The following is a 27172-nucleotide window of genomic DNA, read 5'->3' on the forward strand; positions in this document are numbered from 1 at the left end:
CCTGGCTCCAGCCTCTGGTTTGAGAGAAGCTGGGAGGATGCAATCTGAACACCCAGGGGTCCGGCTCCCCGCAGCCTGCACGCCTGGTGGGGTCACGGCTGGAGGATGCGGCACAGGCCCAGGAGGAGCTCAGGAGCTGGGGGGTCCCGAGGCTGTGGGGCAACGTCCGTGTCCTTCAGCGGTGCTGGCAGCTTTCCTGGGTGCAGCAAGCCGTGCCCTGCACCAAAGCAGCTGTTTTCAGAGGGGGTCACGCAAGGGCCATGGGGCAGGGGTGCTGGAAAAGGAGTGGGACAGGAGGGAGTGCCGGCTGCTTCCCCATCTGCTGCGCTCAACGGCAGATAAAACGCTCCCCTGGCCTTTACGCAAGGGGCTGATAGCAGCCGAATTCAGCTTCCTGCGAGCAAAAAGCCACTTCCTGCCGGCAGAGCCCTGCTGATTATGGCTGCACGCTGTGTGCTGTCCGAGGAGCAGACCCTCAGCCCTCCCCTGGCCTCACACGTCCCACATGAAAGTCCTTGTCTCTGTCTCTCGACCACAGCATCTCCCCCCGGCTCAGCACAGCCTCTCTCGGCACGTTAAACTCTTACTTCCCTTGGCTACCTGGAAGGGCCGCTGTCACGCTCATCCCTGGGACACCCGAATGGGAGCTTTGGGGCTGGTTGCATCGAGCGGCCCCTCAAGGTCACCTCCCTTGCAGGCCGGGAAGAGGCAGCGCCGTCCCCTCTGCCTGCAGTGCTGCAGGGCAGGAGCCAGGCTCCTCATCTCGTGCCCCCACGAGGGTTCACACCTGGCGGTGCCATCTCTGCAGCAATCAGCAATCCCTGCTCCTCCTCGGTGCCCGTGGTGGTTCCCTCTGCTACGTGCACGGAGGCGCTGTCAGGTTGCTGCTTTGAGATTCACAACCTTGGTGTTGTGCCTTTCTAATTTCCTGTAGGTTGTGCTTTGTTCTAAGGAAATTGTTGTTCTTCAGAAAAAAAATGATCAGCTGTGACCAGGAGCGGACACACACAGGAAAAAGCAGTGGGCACCTACAGAGGGACAGAAACCACAACATACAGCAAGGGGCGAAATTGTCGCACTGTCAGAAAAATTCCTGTCGGTGCTTCAGTGGCTCGCACCTTGCATCCATCCACCTCACCAGACCACAGCCTCCAGACTCTGCGCCTGGCGCTGCAGGTACCACGAGGCAGACGGAGCCGGCATGCGAGGAGCACGAGCCCACCTCTACAATTACTCCTTCTGCACAGGCTTGGGTACCGAGACAGACGCTTTATTTCAATATGGACTCTTACAACTTTTGATCAAGAAACTGTTCTTGGTACTTCTCATCTCTGGGAAGTCAGTGCTTGATTGGCTTCTATATTTAGACTTCTCCAGGGCTTTAGGAAGTTCACTCCTCATGGTATTTAGGTGTAGGATGAAAGCAGCTTTTGCGGGGGATATGTTAAACCACAGCAGGCTCCCTCTGCTAATGCTGCGAGGAGAAAGAAGAGCTCGATTCCTAGAACTTCCCTCTTCCTCTTGTCCCTCATACCATGGGCACAGTGCACGCCTTAGGAATAGGCCCTGGGGAAATGCTAGGCTGAGGACAATATCAACTGTACGGCTAATGATAAAAAGAACCCATCACAGTAACATGGGAAATGCTTTAACTTAAAGATTTTGCTCCTTTTGATCCTCAAGTATTTTTCTGGGATTTTTTTTCTGAATGTATCTGGTTGGAAAACTGGGAAAAAATGGTAGCTAAAATGATGACGTTTCTCTGTGCCAAGCATTTATACATCATTTTGCACAAACTACCAGGCAAAGATGAAGCCCAATCCAGCTGTTACAGCTCCAGTCCTCCTCACTGCAGTAAAACCAGCCCTAGCTCTGCTGATCAACTGATCTTCACCACGGCCCAGGAGAGGTAATTTCTCCAGAGGGAACCAAGGCAGGCAGAAGAAGTAATTTCCCCAAGGCTACCCGCTGACTCTGGCCGGGGGCTGGTGGAGCAGCATACCCAAGTCCCTGACTGCCAGCCTCGTGCTCGGTGCATTCGCATTGTTTCTCTAGCCAGCACGGTACACAATACTTTTTTTCCAAGGTAAATACTTCCTTGTGAGGGGGAGCCAGGCGCATTATTTTTAGACGGCAAACAAAGCTGAGGTGTATGTCTTTCACCGGGGACAGGCGCCTCTTAGAAGCGAGCTGCTCTTTCAGCAGCCACAGCTGAGCTGTCTCCATGAGCCCAGGCCTTTGCTCTGACCTCAGCTTATTTCTCTGCCGGCTCCCAGGGCTCTGAATGAAAACACGGCAGCCTGGGAGGGGCGAGCCTGGAAATGGCAGCCCTGCCTCCGGCTGCGGGGAGGGCCCAGGTGGGCTGCGGGGGGCTGCGGGTGCTGGGGTGGGCGCCGATGCCCCGTGCCGATGGGGCACGAGGGCGGTGGGCGCAGCAGCGGCGGCGGGCAGAGGCTTGGTTGCGTGCCTGCCGTGCCCTGCAGGCAGAGGACATTTTGCACGGCGCAGGAGAGCAGAGCTGCCTCCCCCCCCGAGCACCGGCCGCCTGCTGCGGGGAAACCACAGGAGCAGCTGCGTGGGGCGCAGGGAGGTGAGTGCACGCTGCCGGGAGAACGTGACCCCGTGGCCGGGCACAGCCGGGAGGCAGCGCTGCCTGCCGTGGGCGAGCCGGCCGCGTCAAAGGGAATGATCCACTGGGTGCTCTGGGGCAGGCCGAGCTGCATCAGGGCTCCGTCTCTGACAGTTTGGGGTGGAAACACCGCTGCGGCCTCGTGAGCACAGCGCCTGACTGCAGAGAGCTCTGGCCTGCCCGGGGAATCGCCCCGGCTGCAGCCCCCGGACCGCGCCGCGCTGCTCCGCCGAGCCGGGGAGGTGTGATGGGGCGGCTGCTCGCAGGCAGGTGTCACGGGCGTTATCTGGTGGCTGCTGCCGGGCTGCAGTGTTTTTTGCTGTTTTTGTTGCAAGCTTGTTGTTGTTTATTTATTTTTTTAATAAATCTGTAAAGATGAGGAGCAATTTCTGAATGGCATTTGGATCTTTTTAGGTGATACGGAGGGGCATGCAAGGGGTCTGGGAAGAAACTGAATTTATAATTAGAAGAGCATTTATATTAAATAGCATTCTGAAGCAAGTCTGCAGCTACATGTTGAAAATTATATATTGAATATTGAGATAATATTGAAAATATACAGCTGCAACACAAACTCAGTATGTGTTTAGAGGTGGATCTTCCCTACAGTAACTTATCACGGTAAGCAATCTTCCCAGCTCTGAGGCAGGAATCTAATAAAGATCACTACCAAAGCAAAATCTTTCAAGCCGGAGGAGGAGACGCCGCTGTACCAAGTGACGAGGTCACCCTTCGCCGCAAGGTTACCCCTCGTTCTGCCTGGGAACAGACCCAGCAGCGTCAGGGCAGCCGTGCAACATCATCGAACCTACCGTGAGGACACGGTGATGTCAAAATGAAACTAAGTAGGAGGAGGCAGAGTGCAGCAGCAGCGGCTCAGCTCGTTAGGGGCAAGCAAAATTATGTAAAATAAGTTACAAATGATGCTCCAGTGAATCAAGGTCAGGTGGGCCGAGGCTGAGCCCCGAACGCGTGGCATCCTGGTGTCAGCTCATTGTTCCCTGGCAATGCAGAGGATGTGGGCCAGAGTCAGAGACTCCCGCAGGCACTGCAAGATGTGCCTCTAGGAAAGCGCTGACAACTCAGCAGCCCTTCGAGGGGGCTCAAGCTCCCTCCCAGAACCGAGCCTCCTCCGTGCCAGGTAAGGGCACTGAGGACATGCGCTGTGCTGTGCTGCTGCGCCTTTTTCCTGCCTTTACCCCAAAAGCTGACGCTGCTGAGCCATCAGGGTTATGCTGGACTCCACCACCCCTTTCCCTGACACCTGAGCCAAACAAAACACACGGCACCTACCCTTGGTGACAGCAGGCTCCTACAGCAGTCAGCGTTTATTTACTCTGGGCTGCATGCACGGACCTGAAAGGGTGGGGGGGTCCCACACAGGGAGCTGGGAAGGGGCAGAAGTTGACTGAATTTTGCTACATCTGTCAGGTAACCCCCCTCCAAATTCTGGCTTGTTTCCACTGTAACCATGCAGGGTGAGCCCCAACTCTTCCAAAATCTGACTTGTAAATCATCCCCAGGGATTCCCGATTAACCTGGGCCAGCCAAATGGATTTTTTTGGAGCTCTCAACTGCAACTACGTGTGGGAGGATCAGAAATCAAACGTGCTGCTTAACACCGACGGCTCCATCACGGCAATCCGTCCACAGGGCCCCCCCTCCCAGGGCTGACACCGCCCAGCAGCATCCCACCACGGCCGGTCCAGCAGCCTCACTGCTGCAGGCTGGGCACACCAGTAAAGCCACCCTGCCTCGCTGCTGGGTTCCCCTGCCTCTCTGTGAGCCTGCGTCTTGAAACAGGGATGCTGCGGTGAGCAGAAGAAAGGGAGGGCAAACCAAACGGGGCAGGGAAGACAGACAATTAATATAACCTGCCCTCTGCATGAGGAATAAATTGGCAGCTGACAGGTTATAATCTGTGCAAGCAGGATCTTCACAGGAGAGGTGAAGGCTCCATTGGGGGCCAATTGGATGGTTAATTAGGAGGACAAAGCAGAGGATTTGTGAAAATGTTTATGAAACAGTCCTTTGCAAGGGAGCCTCTGAGAAATGCTCACCAGAGAGGAGTCGCTTTTGGTTAGGAGGAGGAAACACGAGGGTGAAATAGCAGAACCAGGCACCGAGACAGAAAATAGCAATGCAAATGTCCCTAGGAGGGCTGGGGGATTCCCAAGTGCAGTGCGGAGGAGTTCAGGGAAGGACCCTGTGACATCTCATTTTTCTAGAAATACATGGGCCGTGTCCTCCCTCCTCCCCGCCCGGTCCCCACCCTGCCACCGAAAAGCAGGGGCAGCGCGGAGCTGCTCCCTCGGGAGCTGGCAGGCAGCCCCTGCAGGCAGCCAATGGGCGACGCGTTCGCCCTGCAGAGACAGGGCACGGGGAAAGCAATTAAACCGAAGCTTTGATTAGGACTCGCAGCTGACTGCTCGTGGTAGAAACGCCCGAGCTTCTCTAAGCATCAGGGCTGTGGCTGGAGCGGGCCGGGACCCCCCGTGTCCCCTCCTCGGCACGCTGCTGCTGCAGCAGGAGCGTGACTGATGCTCTCTGTCCCACACAGCTCTCAGAGAGCTCAGAGGTAGGAACCAGTTGCTAAGAGACAGGACCGCACTTCCCAGCCCACATCCAGACCTTTGTCACCAGCTCAAGGGCTTGTGCTGGATCACAAGGCCCGAGGCAGGTGAGCAAGGGCAGGCCGGCCTCCTCCCCGCCGCCACAGCCCCAAGGGTACCCGAGGTGCCCGCGGTAGCCGGCACCCGAACTGGCGGTGGGAACAACGACCCAAAAGCATCGCCCAGGGAGGAGCTGCCCCAGCTGGGTGCAGCCACAGGGCCCATGGAGCGCCCCAGCCATGACGGCAGCGGTGCAGGCGGTGCCTGCAGCACCAACACCCAGCAGGGTTTGGATGTGTCAGCAGTGTGGATGCACGGATGGCCTGTTAGATCCCTCACCCAAATGCAAGCCAAGCCACGAGTCCCAAGGACCCGTTCTGTCTTCCCTAGAGTAACCCCTCCCTCTCGGCGAGGAACAGATCAGAGAATGTCCTCAGTAAGGATATTCTGTGATTAACGGGTCCATCTGAGATGCTAGCATTGCTTCTGCCTGGGCTTTAGAAGAGAAAACGTGTCCTTCCAGGCCATCAAGCCAAAACAGAACAAGGGCAGAGAGAAAACATTCACACAGCATCCCAGTTTCCCAGTTGTCTTCCCGTGAAAGGCCCAGTACCGCCCTGGTAAGACATAACCAGCCTCCTACTTCCAGTGGCTGCTGGCTGAAAGAAACCATTACTCCAAACCCCTGCTGTTACTGCCTGCTCCCATGTACATGCACGTCCATTCTGCAGCTATTTCTTCTCAAATAAATTGCTCCTCTTTGGCACCAGCCATAGAAGTGGAAGTCAGCAGCATTCCAACAAAGACAACGATTTGGGCCAACAGGTACCTCCTCGCTACAATCAGCTAATTAGATGAGACACCAAAACTCCGTGGTGACTTTGGCCCATCTCGATGCAATTCTTCAGAGGCGGGCACAGCTAACATGAGATCAGGGGAAGGTAATTGCTAATTTGCACTAAAGGAAGAGAAATGAGTATTCTTTTGTCCCAGGAATGAAGACAAGGTTTTGAGAAGCCAGAGCATCACCACGCGCTGGCTGGCTGGACACTCCATTGATGCCCATGCCTCTTTGTGCTTTCCCTGCCAATTTCTTTTGTCCATAAATTCATACACCGCTCATATCTGTCCTAGTTTACTAGCAAAAACAAAACTGAAGGAATGATATTATCTGAGCATTTTGCTGAGAATGGTCTGGACAAACATTCTTGAGAAAGTTGTCAGTGAAACCAGCGCAGCAACCTCTTCTGGGCTTTGCTGCCATCCTTAGTCAGCAACTGAATTCCCCTGCCTGCTCAGAATAAGAGTAAGTCCCTTTGAGTCACGGCCCTTGGAGGAGAGGTGAGAGCACAGCCCACATTTGCTCTTATTGCCAGTCCTCTCAGCTCCTCGGTAATGCAGGGCCCTGAGTGCTTGGACTCCTCTTCCTCTGCAAAGACGGGGCAGAATCTGAAAAGCCCCAACACCCCAACGGCAGCGTCTCACTGGACCTGGCTTTCCTTCCTTTGTATTTTAGCATTATTGTAACACGGCCTTACAGAAGCTGTGTTTCATTTGCTTATTTAATTTAATTTTATTTTATTTATTATTTTATTTTATTTATTTATTATTTTATTTTATTTTATTTTATTTTATTTTATTTTATTTTATTTTATTTTATTTTATTTTATTTTATTTTATTTTATTTTATTTTATTTTATTTTATTTCCCTCCTTCAAAGCAATGCCCAACAAGAAACACAAATCTTAAAGCAGTTGCAGGGGGAGGTACCTTTCGGGTGATAAGAGTGCTTTGTCAAGGAAATACCTCAGATCCTCCTGGATCTCGGTTCCTCTCTGATCAGCAATGCCAGCGATGTTGCTGGTATCACATAGGGCATACAGCATAAATGGTGTATGGAGATGACTGTTTTGGAAACTGTTTATCTGGGCATGCATATGGGGGCTGGGACCGGGAGAAGGGGTGGGATGGGGAACCTTTGGATGGGTTATCACCAGTGTGGCTCTGACCACCAGCAGTCTTCAGAAGCAAAAACCGCTGCTGATGCTGTGAAAACTTAGAGCTGAATCTGGAACTGGTACTGAGGTAGGAGATTTTCTCTGTGTTTGGTTGGATGGGACCTTGCACCCAGCCAGCATTGTGCCAGTCTCCTAAGTGCAGATTTGAATGTAAACCTGCCACCAGTTCAGCTCCTTGGATGAGCCAGTGCTGCCCTGCATGCTCAGGGGTAGGCTATTCCAGAGCAGGTGAAGGCTCTGTATCCTCTAAGTAAGGCTCGTGCTAAAGAAGTAATAGACAATTTCTCAGATAATACCCTCAGGCCCATTTGCCTTGTCTCAGGCTCTTCTGAACAGTCCTGATTTATTTTTTTTTTATCACGTGAAGTCCACAGAAAGTCTGAGTGGTTATTCACAATAGTGAAAACCTTCTGTTGACTGATGTTCTTAGAGGTTATAGCTGTGCAGCTTTTTGGGGCACTGAATATGGGCATTGAAGTGTACTTGTACCAGGAAAAATGTAGCCTCTATTAACTGTTGGAGCAGCATCTTTCCGACATGCCCAGCTTCTCAACTCAAGCTTTCTGCCACTGTGCTGTGCTGTCCCACGGCCTAGCATCACGGCTTTCACATGCTTCAGCATCACAACGCTCTCTGTCTCTGGGAACTAAAATATATTTAGGGAGACGCTGTGAGATTTATCCGTGTCCCATGTGATGTCTTTCCCGCTGTCGGTGAAAGGCCTGCATCCATTTTGCTTTTTGGTCTCATTCTGTTCTCTGTAGCGCTCCTCCCCGCCACAGTACCTTTCCTCAGATGAATTTCACCAGGCACAATCGTGAAATGATTTCAAACATTCGGTTCCGGGGGAGCCAGCATAGGTGAACTGCACGGGTACAACAATAGCAGCCCACCCTCACAAATGTCATCAGCCTTTTATTAATGCCTAAAAGAACTCCAGAACCTCATGCCAGCTCTGCAGGGGACAGAGAGCGAGCAGGAAAGCAAAATCAAACGTAGGCAGTGCTGCAGAGCCTACCCAATCCCCGAGCCTTTGCACAATACCCAAAGGGTCAGCCCAGCGCCAGGCTTTCCCGTGCCTCACCCCGCAGTCCGACAGGGCTCAGTCCTCCAGCCTGCACCGCGGGCTGCCAGAATGAATCCATCCTGCGAGGCTGGCCACCGCTCCGGAGTTGTGACAGGCTCACACCACGCACGGCATTGATTTAGAGAGTGTGCGTAACCACTCCCGCAGCTAACGGCCGGCCCCAGCACACCCTGCTGCGCCGGGAAAGGCACCCGCAGCCCGGCTGGCACCCAAGGGCCACCCTCCCCGCGCCCTGCGCCGCTCCTCTGCCTCCCTGCGCCTCTGTACGAGGCTGTCTAAGTGATGCTGAATGCTTAGGACAGGAGGGACACGAGATTTTAACGAACTGCATCTTAGCACCTTGTCACGACCGAATTCTCCCACAGTTCTTCGCAAAGCCGGGGCTAAGGGGGGGAGCGCTGCCCAGGGAACACGGGGTTCGGCCCAGCGGGCGGATAACGAGGTGGTTTGCACCTTAGTGCACGCCATCCACGTGAGGGAACGGCAGCCTTGGGCACTTTGGGATATCCATTGTTTGTGCTGCAGCAGCACACAAAGATACCCTCCTCCTCAGCACTGCCTAAACGCCGATTTGTCCAAGTGCCTGGCCTGCGGGATGCAGCACCCGGCCGGGGCATGAACCGGGCTGCCGGACAACAACGCCCTACGCTGCCAAACCCCATGCGTAGCTGCCGAGGGTTTTTTTTTTTTAATTGGATGTGTTAAATGTCCAGCATCTTTGGGACGTTCATCTGGGAAAAAGAAATCCGAACAGTCTCTGTGCCAGACATCCGTCCGCACTGCTGTTCCTATTCCCAGTGCATTCTTTGAGAAGACCACCATCTGCTCTGACCACCACCTAAGGCAGATGCCCCCTTCTCAGTGCACAGTCACAGCTCTCAAGCCACCCAAATCTGATTAGGCCTGTTCTGATGAGAGGCCTGGAGGAGGGCAAGGGAAAGTTACTCGGGAGAGAAAATAATAACCCCACGTTAATTATGTTTTCGCTACAGATGCGCAGAAAATGCACAAGCCAGCTCAGGATGCATAAGCCAAAAGGGACAGCTCTACCAGGTTGCTGCGGGGGGTTACTAGGATGATTTTTGCCTTTTTTTTTTTTTTTTTTTTCAGAGGAGGAGTGGCCCCAGCCCTATCAGGGGCAGGAAAGATCTTATCCCCGCTGCTGCCCTCTACGCGCTCTTTAGCACCTCTCCTCTAGCTCTCTCGCTCCGGTCCCTCGGATTTCCTGTAGCAACCTGCAGACGCAGCACAGCGGCGCCCAAGCCCCCCCCCCCCCGGCCGCCCCCGGCGCTGCCCCCCGGCCGCCTGTATATTTCTGCCTGTCCCTGCGGCCCGGGACGGTCCCGAGCACGCCAGCGCCCCGGCAGATGTGCTGGGAGGAGGACGGGGGGACAGGACGAGAGGTATCGGGTTGCTGAGGAGCACGGCCAGGAGAAAGCAGCCGAAATGCCGGTCCGGGACCATTTGGGAGAAGCAGCAGAACAGGCACGAAACCAGAATACAGACTTTACTGTCAAGCCAAAATTGGCGTCGTGAATTATTTGACTGCATGCACGAGAGAAATGAAATACACCCCCAAAACCAGCCCAAAGCACCAAAGACCAGGAGAGCACTGAATTATCAGGAGCCGAAGAGAATCCCCGTCAAGTTATCTCTACATTTGAGAGCCACTTCAGGCAAAGCCAAAACCCAGCACACACATCGGGCTGAACCTGGCCACGGGATTCCCGGGGGGGGGGGGCGCCAGGTGGGTTGGGGGGGCCCGGGAGCCAGGGGGAGAGGCGGCCACAACTTCCACAGACCTGGCACGGGAGGATTTTGGGGAGAGCGATGACAGCTCTTTCCTCCAGCCAGTGGCTCTTTGCAGCACTGCCAGCCCTAACTTCGGGCAGGTACTGCAGTCCCTGGGAAATGGGCGGTATTGCCCCTTGGAAAAGGCAGCTGTCCCCGCAGGGCATGCCTGCTTTTTGTTTGTTGGCTTACGGGAGCCTGGGTGTATCTCCTATCTGTAGCCTGCAGGGACTCTGCCAGGGAAGATGTGGGGGCCTAGGCACGCTCCTCGCTGAAACTTCATCTGTGCAGAAGCCCTTTGGGAATACGCGGGCTTGCGCCGGCCTCGTTGAGCTCCTGACCCTCGGGACTCCGCCACGGACAAAGGGGAGGGGGTGTCTAGCTGGCGGCGGGGTCGAGGGAGTCTGGCGTGGCCTCTCTGGGGTACCATGACTCTGCAGCATTTGGAAGATCTGGGATAGAGTCGCCGGCTAGATGGAGAGGACCTGGGGGAAGCGCAGGATCTGTGCAAGGGGGCTCGGCTCCTAATCCGCCCTCGGCAGGGGCCGTTTGGGAGTGGAGGGGAAGCGGTAGAGGAGGGCTGCAGAGATGTCTCAAAAAAAAAAAAATTGCCAAGAATTTTTTTGGGGCATGGAATGGGGGAGGGGGGCTGCGAGGGGAGAAAGAAAGGCGCCTCTGAGCACCACGAAGGGAAAAGGAGAAATAATGACCCTTCCCCCTCCCCCCAATAATAAGGCAGACCAGATGGGAGGTAAATAGTGCGTTTAGAAGCATTTGCCACAGATGGGCTGCCCTCAATGGAAGCATCCTCCAGCCACATCAATGCTGGAGTCTGTGTGTGCACAGAAAACACTGCACCCTTTAGAGCAGCGGCAGCAGCAGCAGCAGCAGCAGCGGGGAGAGGAGGGGAGGGACAGGAAAAAAAAAAAAAAAAAAAAAAAAAAACCCTCCCGGAGCCCTTCTGTGCCCGCTGGCCCGGAGCAATCCCCCGGTCCCCCCCGGCGGGTGGCGGGGGGTAGCGGGGCCGGGGCGCACCCCAGCGCGCGGGGCCGGGGGGCTGCGAAAGTTGCGCCTTTTCCTCCGCGCCGGGGAGCGAGCGGGGCGCGCTCGGGACGGGAACAATGGGGCGGCGGGGCAGCCCCGGGCGGCGGCGGGGCGGGAGGGACGGAGGGAGAGAGGGAGGGAGGGAGGGAGAGAGAGAGAGGGAGGGAGGCGGCCCGGTGCGCCCCGCGCCGCCGGCCCGGCGGGGCGCCGAACAATGAGGCTCCGGCGGGGGAGTTTCCCGGGACGGCGGTCGCGGGGGAGGGGGGGCAGCCCTAATCCGGGCTCCGCCGCCGCCCGCACCCCCCGGGGCACCGGCTGCCGCGGCCGCACGGGGCGGGCAGCGCCGCGGGACGGCGGGGCCGGGCGAGCCGCAGCGGGGCCGGGCTCGCTCCGCTCCGCTCCGCACGGCTCGGCTCGGTGCGGCGGGGCGGGCGGGGCGCGGCGGCGGCAGCGGCGGGGGTGCCGGCGCCCCCTCCCCGCCGCTGCTCTGCCCTTGACTGCAAAGCCGGGCTCGGGCCGTGGGGCGGATGGGAAATGCGGGGCGAACGTGAGCGGACGGGGCGGGGGGGGGCGGCGGGGCCCGCACCGGGCGGCGGCGCTGCTCCCCCCCGACACTCCCCCCAGCGGGGGCAGGTGCACGGGGGCACCGCCGCCCCCCCGCTCCCTACCCCCCCCCCCTCCCCCGCCCCCGGCCCCGTCCCCGCCGGGGCTGCACCGGATGGGACGGGGGGGGCGGGGGCGGCGGAAGGTGCGAGGCTCCGGGCGGGCGCCTCTCGCCATCCGCATCCCGGGTGGGTCGGCTCGGGGCGGCGGCGGCTGTCCCGGTGCTGCCGCCCGGAGCCGCGGGGGCTGCGGGAGCGGCCGGGCCCCGCGTCGCGCCCCGCATGGGGCATGCGCGCTCCCGGCGGCCGGCGGCGCGGCGGGGCTGGGCCGCCCGGTGCTGACGGGACGGGGCCGGTAGGGGAGCGGGCAGAGGGGCCCCGGGATGCCCGCCCCCGCCCCGGACCCCCCACCCCTCCCCGCACCCCCGGCCCGCCGCAACCCCCCCCACCCACCCCCCCTCCCTCCCCGCACCCCCGTGGGGAGGACAGACAGACACGGACAGGCAGGCAGACAGACAGACACAGAGCCCCCGGGGCACGGAGCGCACTAACCGTTCCCGTTTTCACCGGCACATAAACCACCACTTGACCCATCTTCGTCGCCTCCCTGGTGCCGTTTCCCAGGCGGAAGCCCTTGGACCGGACCCAGAACTGGAACTTGCCTTTCTCCCCCCCGCCGGAGCCGCCGCCGGAGCCGGATCCCCCCTGCAGCACCTCGGCGATGCGCTGGTACTTGCTCCGGGTCACCGTCTTGGTTTTGGCCGAGTCCCCGTAGGTGCGCAGGCACCAGTCCCGGAACTGCCGCCCCAGCTCGCTGTCCCCGGGGCGGCTCCCCCGCAGCAGCAGCGGCGGCTTCGGCATCGCCCGGCCGGCGGCGGCGGCAGCGGCGGCGGCGGCGGCGGCGGCGGCGGCGGCGGCGCCCGGCCCCGCGCCCTGTCCCGGCGCGGCGTGCGGCGAGGCTGGGGGGAAGCCGAGGCGGCGCGGTGAGCCCGGCCGGCCCCGGCGCGGCGCGGCCCGGGACGGGGCTAGGGGGGCGATGCCCGGGGAGGAGCCGCGGCCGGGGGGGGCGCCGGGGCTCGGACAGCGACCCGGGAGCCGGGCGGCGGGAGGCACCGGCGGCGCCAGCAGCAGCAGCAGCCGCTCCTGTCACAGGATCACAGGCGGCTCCGGCTCGTCCCCCTCCCTCCCTCCGCCCGCCCGCCCGCCCGTCCCTGCCTCCTCCGCCCCCTCCGGCCGCCTCCTCCTCTCAGCGGGATCCCACCTGTTAGAGCGGCCGCGCCGCCGACCGACGGGCCCCCCTCCCCCGGACGGCCCCGGCCCGGCCCGGACCCTCGGAGCCCCGCTCCCCCCCCCTCGGACCCAGCCCGGCCCGGCCCGGCCGCCGGCAGCCCCGCGCCCCCCCCCCCGCTCCGCCCGCCCCGCGCTCCCCTCGCCCTGCCCGGCCCGGCCCGGCCCCCGCGCTCCCCCCGGCCCGGACCCGCGGGGCCGCGCCCCCCCCCCTCTCACCCCCCACCCCTCCGCCCCCGGGGCCGCTGCCCGCTCCCCCCCCCCGGCTCTACCCGGGCCGGCCGCGACGGGACGCCGGGCCCAGGGGGCGCCCGGGGGCCGGGCCGGGCAGGGCGGAGGGGGGGGGGGGGGGGGGCGGCCGGGGCCGGCGGCGGGGGCGCTCGGGGGCCGGGCCGGGGGCGCGGGGCCAGGTGCCGGCCCCAGACAAAGGCCGGCCGGCTGCGGCGGCGCGGCGGGGCGCGGGCGCACGTGTGCGGCGGGGGCCGCGGGCCGGGCGGACCGGGGGGAGGCGGGCACCTGCCGAGCGCCGCGGCCGCCGCAGAGCCGGGGAGGAGCCGCGGGGCAGCGGCAGCGGCAGCGGCAGGTCCGCCGCCCGCCCGGTACGGCCCCGGCACGGCCGGTGGGGATCGCGCCGGGGCCGCCCCGCGGCGCTAGTCCCGGACCGGCGGCCTGCGGGGAGCGGGCGGGCACCGGCTTGGGGCTCCCCGCGGCGGACGGGGTCGTCCCACCGGGTCGGGCCGGGCCGGGCCGGGTCGTGCTGGGGGGGGGAGAAGCGGGGGAGAAGGCGGCGCCCGCCCCGGGACAGCCCCCGCCCCGGGACAACCCCAGCCGTGCCCCTGTCAGCCCCGGGGCTGCAGACAAAGGGCGGTCCCCAGCCGGCCCGGGCAGCAGCCGGGGCTCCCGGTGCCGCCGCGCTCCGTGGCGGTGACCGGGGGAAGGCAGCCGCCCCCCCGCCCCGAGCGCATCTGCTCCGGCAGCGGCGGGGCCTGGCCGGCTGCAGCCCGGTCCCCGCGGCCGCCTGGGGCGCACGGAGCTGTCCCGCGGGGGGGGCACCGGGCCCGGCCGCTGCGGGGGTGGGCTCCGTGGGGACCGTCCTTGATTTTCCCGGGGGGGGCTCCGGTGGCGGCTGCGTGCCGCCAGCTCGGGGGGCACCGTGGGGACAGGATGGCCGGTCCCGGCTGTCTCCTGCAGTGACACACACATGTGCCGTGATTTTGCTGGTCCCACGCGTGTGCCCATCGGTGCCACGCGTGTGCACCGGCCCTGCCCCGTGGGGGCACACGCCTGCTCCGTGTCATGCAGGAGCACGGCGCTGGTGCGCAGCGGGGGATTTTTGCGGTGCCGGTAGCGGTAGGGCCGACCCGAGGAGGTAGAAGCCGCAGTCGGGAGCCTGTGGGAACCTGGAAAAGGGACGGGATGCTCCAGGGAGCGGGGCTGGGGCTGGGGCTGGAGCTGAAGGGCACAGCGCTGCCACGGTGCTGCACGCCTGGGGCTGGAGGCAGGGGAAAAAACGAGGCAGCTCCAGGGGCTGGCGGCTCCTCTCTCTGCCACCCTGCACCCTGTCGGCCACCCTGCGCCCGTCCGGGTCTCCGAGGTGAGAACTAAATGCTGCAGGACCTGAGCAGTGTGGGCTAGCCCTGCTGGAGGCGGTACGGTGAACACAAGGTGACGTCTGTCACGCTGAAGCACCGAAATTAATTATTGAAATGCTCCATTATGAATCACGTCGACCCTTTCTACCCCATTAGACAGCTCTGGACAGCTCTCAAAATTTTCCCAGTTTCACCATCCAGGTTGCACTGAGCCCAGCATGACACTGATGGAGAGGGACTTGTGGAGCGCAGAGGGTCTGCCCTGTTCTGGTTTTTCTACCCAAAGGCACATAACACAGGATGCCTGGAGGAACTTGCCAGTGCAGTGCAGTATTTTTGCTGACCACTAAAAATAAGATGGACATCCTTTCAAGCCTCAGTCAGCCATGGAAGCACAGCTTTCTCAGGGGACAGCTGCAGGGAGCAGTTGGGGGGATGGAAATGGCAGGAAAGAGAAAAATATTCTGCATACTTGGTGGCCAGCTTTCTCGCAGACTTTGCTGAGGCTTGGCTCAGCCTGCTCCTGCACGCGGCTGTGCGGTTGCCCAGCAGTGACCAGCTGAGCAGCAGTGGGGTGGCAGCAGGGTGGCAGCCGGGATGGCAGCGGGGTGATCGCTGCCTGTCCAGAGCATCAGGGAAGCTCTCAGCACTAGTCCAGCTGCTTCACAGAAGATTCTGAGTGGGGAAAAGAGTAAGAAGAAGCCTCCCTTTTGCTATGAAAATGAGTTCTTCTGACCAGCGGCACAGCTGCCTTCCTCAGTGTGAGCAGACCTGAGTGAAGGAAATCAGTGAATTTCCCACCTTGCAATTTAAACACTCAGGAGCCAAGGAGAGAGGGAACATCCTCTCACAGCACTGCAGGTGGGGACAAAAGCCTGATCCGCCTGAAGCCGAGGTAGGATCTTGCCTGCCCACGGGACCTGGATGGTTTCCCACGAACAGCACAGATTTGGGCTTTATCGCTGCCAAATCATGGTGACCACCAAAAATTAGCTCCATCACAGTGAAGCAGAGTAAGAAGCATTATATTCCTCAGTGGTTACGGGACACCCCTCCCCGACAAGCACGGCACTTTGCAGAGGACGTTGGCTGTGCCCCAAGCAGCGAAGGACCCGGCAGGCACAGGACAAGCAGCGGGGCTGCCGTGTGGGGAGAGAGGTGCAGGGAGCTGTGTGATGGCAGGAGCAAGGGGCAGGAAGGCTTGGAGGAGAGCCTCCAACAAGGGCTTGGAAGAGGAAAACGTGCCTTGGAGGCACTGGCTGTGGGAGGTAATTTCGAGCATGGGGTGAGCCAGAATAGAGGGGTGAGTCAAGAGGAGGAAGAACAACGCTGTGAGGGCCACGGCACGGCTCATGGTTACTGGTTGTGCTCGGAAGCGAGGTGCTTGTTGCAGCGGTGGTATTTGCATCTTAGAGCCATGATGTTGTCACCTGTGTGTCACCTGCTCACCTGTGGCACAGCGGGGAAATGCTGGGACATCAGGAAATAAGGATCAGGGCTGGGTGTGCACGGGCTGCCCGGAGGAGCGAGGTGCTGCCCGCGGGACCCGGTGGTCACCAGCAGTGTGGCATTTGTCTGGGACACGTCCTTGGCATGGGATGAGCCAGCCTGCTCCAGCCTCATGGAGCCACACCTCAAAAGTCTCCCCTGGCGGTGGCTGTCCCCTGTAGAAAATTGCTGGAGGCTGCAGCGTGCCCAGCGAGTGGCCTTCATCTGGTGCGCAGCGATTGCCGGGTTTGATTTCTGTGCTTTGTGGCATTCCAGCTGTGACGAGCTGCGTCCTGCTCACCTTTTCCTTTGGCGAGGTTCCTCTGCTATCTCCCATCTGTTTTGATTTGTTAACAGTTGCAGTTAATTGCCTTGTCTGCTCTTTCATGTGACTACCCGAATCTCTCTGATCTGTCTGCTGAGAAGGTTTGGGGCTCCACCTAGAAAGTGGGGGGGATCGTTCTCCTGGGAGTAGGGACAGGAGTTTCCCCAGTTTGGCAAGGCAAGGAACGACAAGAAGAACTGTGAGCCTCTGCGTGAAGGTTTGGGGAAGACCCCTCACAGACGGGCTCAGCGTGCAGACCAGCATTTTAGGTCCCAATCCAGCACAGATTCAACAAGGGTTTAACTTGCACTGCATGGGTAATCTCATGACATGCCAGATTATAATGCATGAAATTGAGGCCACTCTTGTCCTTAAAAATAGAAAAAGAAAAAAAAAAAAAAAAAAGTGTGTTTCCTGGCACTGGCATTCGGGCTCTCAGCTCTGGATGACAGCGATGCCAGTTGTTCAGCACAGGGGATCTGCTGCAGGTTCCTTTGTAGAAAAGCGTGAGATTACGCGAGGTCCACTGCTACTTACACCATAAAATAAAGTTCTTAGTAACTGCCAAGAAATATGATCTGGACATCACTTCTCTTTGTAACATTTTTTCATGGAGGGGTACTTATAAGTACCACTTGCAGTTATTCCCTCATTGGAAGGAGCTACCTAAAAACAAGGAAATCAGGAATTAGTGATTATAATACCTGAGAAATACTTAATTATAAACATTAAGGCAGGTTAGCTGAGGTGGGAGATGAGTAAGGAAGGCTGCAATGCCATTCTGTAGGATGGGAATGTATGGAGAAGGCAAAGGGTGGGTGCTCAGAGGTCTCTTCTCAAGGTACAAGAATAAAGGACAATCAGCAGAATTATGAGTCACCCAGATGGATAAAACCAGATAATTTTTACCCATCTTACAGCTAACCCATGGAATTTATCACCACACGGAGTGTTTGTGTATTCAAAGGGACCGGGTGCCTGTTTGGAGGAGAAACACGTGAAGGCACAGACTTAAGGAAGAGAAAGGGAGAGATAAACATTTGTGCTCTAGGGGATAAATCTAAAACCGATTGTCAGGAGTGAGAAGGACGCTGCCTTTGTGGATGCTCCGTTCCACGTTTTTTTTGCTGTAGCACTCGGGCCTTCCTTTGAAGTACCTGATGTTTATCAGGGTCAGGGATGGCACAGCAGCCTGGCTGGACCGATTCAGCCCAGCAAAATTCCCGTGTTTCCTGCAGCCATCCCATCCAACAGCTGCAGTGTGCGACCCCTGGCCAGGGCCCTCGCACCCAGCGCCGTTAGGAGCACGCAGCACCTTCGGCCGCGGCTCGGTGCCCACCAAGCCAGCCAGGTAGGAATGGCGATGTTTGGGAACAAATAATCAGGGCAGGATTAGTTGTATTTTGAAACAAATGTCACAACATCGATGTATCCTGGGCAACTGGGCAACTTCCTCCATGGGAGATGCAAAGCAAAAAGGCAGCGAGCTCCTTGCGGGGAATCAGCCTTCCCTCCTCCCATGGGAGCTCAATTCGTGCCTCGGTGCAGCAGGATGGTGCCAGAGCCGTTCTCGGCTGGCTGGGAACAAGGGCTGCAGGCTGCCTGTGTGGGGTGAGGTGGTGGGGGGGACACTTCCCAGCCCTCGCCCCGTGCCCATTTACAGTGATGTGGGAAGGGGACAACGGGGGAGCACCCTTCTCCTTGGGGCTCTTCTAAATGTGGTTTATCAGCTGAAAAACAAAAAAAAAAATGTGAAAAGTCACGCACAGCAAGTGCTGTGCAGACCTCAGGGACTTGCTGGGATGCGCGGTGCCAGCCGGTGCCCTGCAGCGTCCCAGATTGTCCTGGGGGTGTTGGTCACTGGCTGGGTTTGTTCCTGGACTGGGACCATGTCAGTGGACGTGGCAGGGTCCTGAGCAGCACAAAGTGAGCTGAGGAGGTAGCTGAGGAGGTAGTATCACTTCTGCTAAGAGCTGGGAGTTCCTCCTCTGGAAAAAAAAAAAAAAAAAAAAAAAAAGCAGAGAAAAGTGAAGGTGCTCACTGGATCACTAGGGGTGAGGGTTTGGCTCTCTTAGCTTCAGTCATTCAAGCTGTGGCCAGCCGGTACCTGGCTGCCCAAAATCCCTTCACAGTCGATGCAGGAAGATGAGTGCCTTAGGAGCAATTCGTCCCAGATGCTTTAAATGCCTGTTGAGGAGCGAGATGAGTCGCTCTCCGGAGGTGCCTCACTCTACCTAACATAAAGGGATCCTACCTGGCTCACCTCGTCTCCGTCTGCACCTGCCTGGAGCTGGGTGAGATAACCGTGATCCACCAACGGGATGCAGTCAAGAAAAAGGAGAATGATCCCAAGCTGTCCTGGGAGAGTCATTTTGGGAGAGAGATGGTGATGTATAAAAGGCTGTGGTGAAGCCCCGGGCTGCTGTCTAGTTCTGGCTGGAGACAGTTTGCTGGAATATTCAGGAGGAAGGAGTGGATCTTACAGAGATGACTTGGCTCACTGATCTCAGCAAAACGAATGCTGAGAGAAGATGCATTTGTGGACAATCAGGAGATAAACACCGGGGAGAGAAAAGAACTGAGCTACAGCACTACGTGAGAACAAGTAGGAATAACCTTACTGCGTGGAAAGCCACACTCGGAATTAGAAGATGCTAACTGGGCATCGGAGCAGTGAGTCTCCCCAGGAGTGATCCCAGAGGAGAATTGGGGAGAGAACCTGACCGCTGGGAAAACGGAGTGTGGTTGGGTCATGAACGGCATCACACGGCGGAGCTGCCCCTCGCAGCGGGCTCTGGGCACAGCCAGGCAGGGCCCTTTGGGGTCTCTGTCCCCAAAGTGAGAAATCGGTTTTAATTCTCTTGTAGTTTTTGCTAACTCGGAAGCTAAACAATGAGACTTTTCAAAGTAGAAATGATTCTTGACTTTAATCAAAACCTAATTTAGATCCAGGTCAGATAATAAGTCAAAACAGCTAAGGGTAGTCAGAAAAGAGCGCGAATTCCTTCTGGAGCCTATTGAATTTCTGTCCATGTCACAGCACCAAAACATTATTTGGTGTGTCTTTTGCTCTGGAGAGGCCTGGGACTGAAGCAAGCAGAGGAGCTGGAGTTACAAATTGAATTGGGATTTGTGGGAATAACAGACATTTCTCCCACCTTCTTATTCTATCTCCAGCTTGGCTTCGGAGGTCTGGGAATCAAACCACGTGAACGCTCAACTGATAGGCTTGAAGAAAAGAGAAAAAAAAGGAGAAAAAAAGAAAGCAGAAGGAGTGCAGTAGCCTAAATGTTTTGGTTAGGACTGAAATACCCATCAGCTGCCAGAGTTGTGTGGGAGCCTGGGACAGGAACAGCCAGGGAGTTGTAGATCAGGATTGAGTTACATTTCCAGAGCTGCGTGGGGAAGTCTGATGGCACCTGCCCACATCCTGTGCGACTGCACACGATGCCACATCTCCCTCGCGTTCAAGATCAGCACAGTTACTGCTCTCCTCCTTCTTCTCGAGAAGAAGGAGGAAAAACCCCAACCAGGAGACCGAAGAGTTGCAGAGGAGGCCGTGTTGACACGGTACAAGCTGTCACTAGATGAACGTTGAGAAGCCAGGATGCCCTCTGCGAGCTGCGTTCTCATCGTCTGGGTGGCAGAGGACGAGAAAGGAAGTAATATGGATCAAAAATAGCCTTACAGTTTGGGAAGTGAAACTGCGCTCCTGTGACCTCTACGAGTGGTGCAGGACGGCGGGTTGTCTTGCTCACCCAGCCGGGAGGAGAGGGTTTTCTCCTTCCCTTTAGGTGTAATTAGTTCCCCTAGGCACATCTGCGCGGGCTGTCCTCCCCCGTTTCCATCGTCCTCTTCTGAAATCCTCACCATGGGTGCACTCCGGCAGCATCTGCAGCTGCAGACATCTGGACGAGGCTTTCCCATGAGCCTGCTCATGGTGCTCCGAGGTCAGGGGATTGCTCAGGGCCGCCAGGAGGAATCCCCAGGGCGGTGCTGCGGGCTGGGCTGCCACTGCAGGACCGCAGCGCATCGCTGCCATGGGAAGGGAGGGCAGGGTCTGGCCAGGCAGGGCAGCTTTGGTCCCTTCGGAAGGCACTGCTAGGTGGGAGCCTGCTTAAAACACTTCGGTTCTAGTGCTTAAATGAAGCTCCAGCAAGTGGGGAAAGGAGAAGGCAGCAGAGACCTTGTGCCTGAAGAGGGCTGCCTGCTGGTCAGGGCCCCCGTAGTGGGCAGGAGGGCCCTGCTGACAGCATTTCTGGGTGGGATGTCAGCGACTTCGGCTGAATCCCAGAAACCTGCGCAGAATCAGGACAAGAAAATGCCAGCTATTTCTCCGTCTGGCTGCGTCCCACCTCCTAATACTTTAAACACTCTGACAAAGCTGCGAATTTACTGGTGGGTGCTCCTCCAGGTGGTTCGTCCGTCTCCCTTCCCTGCCCGGTGGGGTGCCCATCGCGCTCAGCCACAGCAGCAGCCCCGGTGTCCTTCGTTCATCTCCAGGGGCTGGTTACCACCGGGCAGTGAGAGCCTCATGCACCTGCAGCATCGCCTCCTATGGGGCCGGCCAAGCCTGCACCGGGACGGGGGCACAGGGGGGTCTCTACGGGGACTGCAGGGTGCTGTGGGGTGCTGTGGGGTGCTGCAGGGTGCTGCTGCCCTTCGGCCAACTCCTTCTGCAAGACATCGGGTGAGTGAGCATTGGGGCAAGTGTTATTCATGGCGCATGTGTATGTGTACATATTGTTATTTTTTAACCTGATTTCCTAGAATTTCCTCCGAGATGTCGAAGCTTGCTCTGGTCCCAGAATAAAGCGGATTCTGCATCGTCCTGGGTCTGAACGGGTTAATTTTTGTGCTTCTCTCCCCAGCTCGCTGCGGACTCTGGCTGGGACAGAACATCTGTCTGTTGCTATGGCTGCAGTACACTTGAAGGGGATGACTGGATAATTATTGCAAACATCCATCCTGCCTGATGTGCTCCCGGACCCTCGCTGGCCTGAGCGCAGGGGCAGCGGCCGGCAGGTTGGGAGCAGAACTTGGGCCACAGGGATCCTACCTCGGGATGGCAGTGCTGGCAACACCTTTTCATTTGCATAATTAATGAGGCCGAGGCTGCAGGGCTCCTGGGAAATCCGACGCAGAGCAGCAGCGATGAAATGGCACGGAGGGCTCCAGCCTTCCCCGCGGCTCAGAGCTCTGCTCGCTGCTAACGCCCCGCTTTGGAGCTCCAGGGGAGTTGTTCTCCCGTTTCCATTAATTCACCACCCACTTCTATCTGAACAGATTGCTCCGGGCCCAATCCTGCAAATACCTCCTGCAGGCGTGGGTCCCCGGCCTGCCTGCTGACAGCAGGCTCTGGCCGGAGCAGCATGCGGGCACACGCAGCTCCTGGCACAAACCCCAGTGCCCCAGCGCCGAATGTGCCAACCAGAGGCCTCGGGAGCTGCAAGGGTCCCAGTCCTGGCACAGACCCACGGCTTCCCCGGGCTTCTCCTGCCCAGGCTGGCTGCTGCATGAAGCCGAGGCGGCTCCAGGCTGCACTGCCCCTGCCAGCACCTCGGTGACCTGCTGGGTGAAGCTGTGCCCACTGCTCACCCCTGCGGTGCCTGGGCACCATCCCATGCCCGGGCACAGCCACCAGCTGGTGCATCCCTTGTCCCCTGCATGCAGGCACCTCAAGCAAAGGAGGTTGGCGCTGTGCAAGGTGAGCACCTTGCCATTGCTCCCCGCTGCTGCCTGCTTGGTTAAACCCCAGGTGCCAGTGCCCAGCCCCGCCACCACAGCTGCACGTGCTCTTCCCGCAGGCTGCAGGGACGCGGCACGGCACGGCACGGCACAGCCCAGCGACACCCCCGGGCTCCTTCCTCCACACCCAGGAGTTGGCCAGCGTGTGCCCGCAGCACCCACAGCCTCTTTGTTCCTGATTTCGCTGCTGTTCTTTCTGCCTGCTGGCGTTTAAAGCCTGCCCAGGGTCTAACCCTGGGGGATGTTCAGAAATTCAGGCCTGTCCCTGCATTTTGTCGATTGTCCCCGTTTCTGCCAATTCCCACCTCTGAATTCATAGAGCAAAAAATGACAGAGGTTCCCCTTCTGACCCGATACTGCTGCACTCTTTGCTTAACTGTGGCAACTTCAATGCACCCATTGTACATTTTTTTCTGTTTATCAACAAGTGGAGGGATAGTGAGTCAGAGGGTGGAGCTGGGGCCAGGATGAGCACAGGCGGCCGCGGCCGCTGGCCGACAAACAGCATCGCAGCAGGGACCCTCCACCAGGGCTGCGTGAGCTCGGAAGCCTAGGAAGGGCTGTGTGGGACAAGACTGCCCCTTGCTTTCCCAGTTATCTCTGACACCGGCAATAAATAATAACAGAACGTTTCATACAGCGCTTCGCGTCCGCAGAGTGCTCTGCAAACACGAGTCAGCGTGGAGCGTTTCCAGAGGCTGAGCGCCTTGCTCGGAGCTGGTGGCAGGTGGGGAGCAGGATGAGGTCTGTGCGCCCCCCCGCACAGCCTCTTAGACAGGAGGGAGGGGGGCAGGGGGAGGACCGTGGGCTGCTCCCTGGGCCCTGCTTGATGCTTATCATCCCAGCATTTTTGTGTATGATTCAATAAACCCCTTCGCTTGCACAACTTACTTGATTCTCATCAGCATGACTCAGGTGCAAATGATCTGCTCACAGTAGCAAGTGATGGAGGTGAACCCCATGGCTACAAAACCTTTGGGAGATCCTAATTTCGATTCGGTTTGGCCTGGAGGGCACAGTCAAATGCTTCCCTCTATGAGGCCATTGCAGAGGGAATGGGGCAAATGAGAGTGGAAGCCCAGGTACTGCTCTGGCTCTGCAAATGGGGCTCCCAGGCATGCCCAGGGCTTGTGTCTGTTTGCTAAAGCTGTAGAAGGTCTGTCCAAGTTTAAGGGGAGCTCTCTGACCCTGGGAGTTCCCCATGCCCATCCCCAGGACACGCTGGGTCCCTCTGTCCCATGCTGTGCCCTAGCCCCAGGTGGGCTGGGTGCTGGGAGGGATGTGCAGGGAGCTGACTGCAAAGCAACTGCGGGCGCTCAGCATCTCCAAAAACCCAGCCCTGGGGATGCCCAGCTCTGTCTGGGGGCACCTCGCCTCCAGCTGCCTGTGTGTGGAGGTGACAGGCCTGAAAACACATGGGAACCTGTGAGCTGCAGGTCTGTGGGAGCGTGTCCAGGTGGGGGGATGGCTGAGGCAGGTAGAAAAAGATGCCACTCTCCATCCTGCCCACAGTGGGGGATGATGTCTGTGGTGTCCTGAAGCTGTAGGGAGGAATCCCCGCCAGCTTCCGAGGCTGCAGGGACTGTAGGGGAGAGGCCGGCTGCAGTTCTCCTTGGATTTGTGATTCTGGGGGAAGGGCAGGAGAACGCAGGCTGCCATGTGGCAGGGTGCAGGGCGTTATCCCTGGCAGATCCAGTGCCCATCCGGAGGTGAGCCAGGTCCACCCTGAGCCCCCGCAGGAGGAAGGGCTCCCGTGGGCAGCTTCGGTCCCATCCTCAGCCCCACTGCAGGCAGGGAGGGGGACAAGGGGCTCACTGCAAAGCCAGGCTGAGCTATGGAGCCGTGCCCCTGCAGAGCAGGGAGCGGGGGCAGCAGGAGCAGCCCCGGCACGGTGCAGGGCTCGCCCCAAACCCACCCTCGCCTGGAGCTCGAGATGGGGCCTGGCGTGGGGATGGAGGCTTTGCCATCCCCCTGCCTCCTGGGTTTGGCCCCATTTCCAACGTGTCTTGGCACCATATGGTGCTTGCTTTATTTGTTCTGCTGCGGCTCGGGAAGGAGGGCAGGCTTTCATTGTCTGCGAGAGGAGGTGGGACGCAGGACGGGAACGTGCCCGTGTCCCGCGGGATGCCCCGAGCCGGGGGCTCCCCGGGTTGCGGGGCACCAACCCCCGCACGGTGCGGTCCCTAAACCCGATGGGGGGGACCCGCGGGGGGGGCTGGCTGCCGGCCCAGCACCCTGGCGGCTGCGGAGCTGAGCACCCCGGAGCGGGGCGAGGGCTGGGGGAGGAACGCGTGGCAGCGCCGACCTGACTCATCGCAGCCCGGCAGCGCTGCTGCGACAGGGATGCTGGGCGAGCCCAGCACCGAAAAGTGACAGCTCGCTCCTCCCACCCGGGCAGAGGGAGCAGGAGCCTTCTCCGCAAGCCTGGGGCCGGGGGAGCCGCTGTCCCGCTCCGTGCTGCTCGCCGCAGCCCCCGGCCCGCAGCCCCCGCGCTCCTTTTCCCTCCGCCCGGGGCTCGGCTCGCTGCTATTTAACTACAGAGACGGGGGAAGGGGAGAGGTTGCGTTGGAGCCTCGCAGGCCCATCCCTGCGAGATTTGCATATTTTTTTTTTTTTTTACTGGCCCCTAAATAAGACATTTCTGGGAGGAAGCGAACGCCTCTCCCCCCTTCCCCCGAGCGCTGGGGAAGGGGAAGGGGACGGGGACGTGGCTCCGGCCCCCGCCGCGGGCTGGCTGCGGGCACAGCCCTGCCCTGCACGCTCGCGGTGCCCTGCTGTTCCCCTGCCCTGCGCAGGAAGATCCTTTTTCTCCGTGGTTTCAGAATTCACAGGCTTCCGAGCTGCTGACCTGGGAGCGGGTCCCGTCCCTCTCCACGCGCAGGAGGAGCCCCGGAGGCAGCGGTGCTGCAGGCGGCTGCACAAACCCGCACATTTTTTTTTTTTTTTAATTTTATTTTTTTGCTAGAATTTCCAGCACGTCCCTCCTCTCGTGTATAATTTAGTCGCATGCAAAGAAGCCGTGCAAGGAGGGGAGAGGATGGGGAAACTTGCAAAGTCAGCCATGGAGAGGGAATCTGTGTCAGAAAGCATTACAAAGGGAGCTGGGGGATTGGCTCCAGTTGCTTCCAGTTGCTGTTTGTTTGTGCCAACCCCTTAGGAGATTGCCCAGTGCAATGCACGGCTCTTTCTTTCCCTGCGTCCCTCTCTCTCCTTTTATTGCACTGCAGACTCCGGCTGGGACAGCCCATCTCTGTTGCTATGGCTGCAATATGCTGGAAGGGTTTGGCCGGATAATAATTGCGAGCATCTCTCTCCTTCCTGCCTTGTGCTTCCCCGTCCCCTGTCCTGAGATCTCGCGGCTCAGCGCCTCTCCAGCATCGCTCCGTCTCCTCCGCGGCGACAGCCGCAGCGCGGATGCTCCGAGCGGGCAGGGCTGGGCTGCGCCGGGCGGCTCCGCGGGGCCGGGGACGAGGAGGAGGAGGAGGAGGAGGAGGAGGAGGAGGAAGAGGAGAGCGGCAGCCCGGGGCTGGGAGGCAGCCAGTGACCCGGGGGGGGGCAGCACGGCCCCGCACCGCTGCCCGGGAGGGGGCCGAGCCCCGTCCCCAGCCCGTCCCTCCTGGGGGAGCAGCGGGCGGCTCGGCGCAGCTGATCCCGGCCGCGGCGCGCAGCTGAGCCGCCGCCTGCCCTCCCCGCATGCCCTCCCCGCCAGCTGCCGCAGCGGGGGCGGCGGAGCCCGGCCGGGGGCGGGGGGCGGTGGCCCGGGCAGCCCCTGCCCCGCCGCGGCAGTCCCCGGGCTCTCCACACCCCCCCCTTTCCAGGGCTCCCCCCCTCTCAGCCCCCGCCCGGAGCGAGCAGCCCGGGCCAGGAGGGCGCAGGGGCCTCGGCTGAGGATGAGGGAAATGAAAGTGGAAGGCAGGGGAGGGCAGGGCGGGGGACGCCGGAGGAGGGAAGGGGGAGGCTCGGGGGGGGGCAAAGCAAATCCCCGCTGCGGGGAGGGAGGGAAGAAAGGGCTGCGCGGGGGCGTGCGGCGGTGCCGGGCACGGGGCTGGAGCGGTGCCCGGACAGCCCCAGCGCCGGGCTCGCGGAGCCGGGGGGGGAAAACACCGAGCTGCGCCCGCCCCGTTCGCCTCCCGGTGCCTGAGCTCGGCGGGGACGGGAGCGAGGGCGGGCGGTGCCGTTTGCCTCCTCCCGGCAGCCGCGGGAGCAGATGGAGGCAGGGAGGGATGCGGGGAGGGCGCCCGCAGCCGGGGCAGGGAGCGCCGCAGCGCGGGGGCCGCAGCCTGGTGGGGAGCGCCCGAGGCCGGGGGGGCGGGCAGGGGGGAGCCGAGCCCCGTGGGCTGTGCAGTCCCGAGGGTTTTGCCGGCCGGGCTGTGCTGCCTTCAGAGGGTTTGCCCGGCAGCACGCGGCTGCGCCCACGCTCGGCTTCCTCTGGTGCCAGAGCCGGGCGCGCCAGCCCTGCTGCAGGTGGTGTCTGGGGAGAAGCCCCCGGCTGCAGGCAGGATTCATCTCACAAGCTGCGGCCCCAGCGGGGAAGGCAGCAGCAGCACGCCGAGCCCCGTCCCGCGTGGGCTCCATCCAGCCTGGCCCTCGCTGTGGGAGCCACCCCTGCTGCGCACCCACGGCTGTACCGAGGGCTGCAGCAGGTCCTGATGGGGCTGTGGCCGAGCCGTGGCGCTTTCCCCACATGGGTGCCCTGTGCCCACCGGGTGCCCCCTCTGCATCTACCCGCGGGCACCCAGGGATCAGCAAGGCAGGGAGCTCCACACCATGCAGCTGGGGGGGACGGGAGGCAGCGGGGCCATCAGAAGCACAGGGCCATGGAGGTGGCGCAGCACGGCAGCGAGTGGCACGGCCTCACCGCTGCCTCCCGGCCCCCGCTCCCCTCCAGCACCCGCTGTGCACGGCGCTGTGCCTCCCGCGCTCCTGATTACCATCTTGTTTGGAGCTGC

General features: G+C 60.0%; 2 protein-coding genes across 2 annotated transcripts in view; one reads left to right on the forward strand and one right to left on the reverse strand.

The window, feature by feature from the left end:
• The window catches only part of NOL4L (nucleolar protein 4 like), a 58305-nt gene extending 45280 nt beyond the window's left edge, over positions 1–13025 (reverse strand). Inside the window, exon 1 of the mRNA XM_068700985.1 lies at positions 12336–13025. Within this exon, the coding sequence (XP_068557086.1) occupies positions 12336–12644 (309 nt within the window). The 5' untranslated portion in view covers positions 12645–13025. The remainder of the gene's footprint in view (positions 1–12335) is intronic.
• MAPRE1 (microtubule associated protein RP/EB family member 1) overlaps positions 1–27172 on the forward strand; it is a 96690-nt gene that overhangs the window by 21513 nt on the left and 48005 nt on the right. The gene's annotated exons all lie outside the window — the stretch shown is intronic.

This window comes from Anas acuta, chromosome 16, assembly GCF_963932015.1.
Source record: "Anas acuta chromosome 16, bAnaAcu1.1, whole genome shotgun sequence".
NCBI classification, from domain to species: domain Eukaryota; kingdom Metazoa; phylum Chordata; class Aves; order Anseriformes; family Anatidae; genus Anas; species Anas acuta.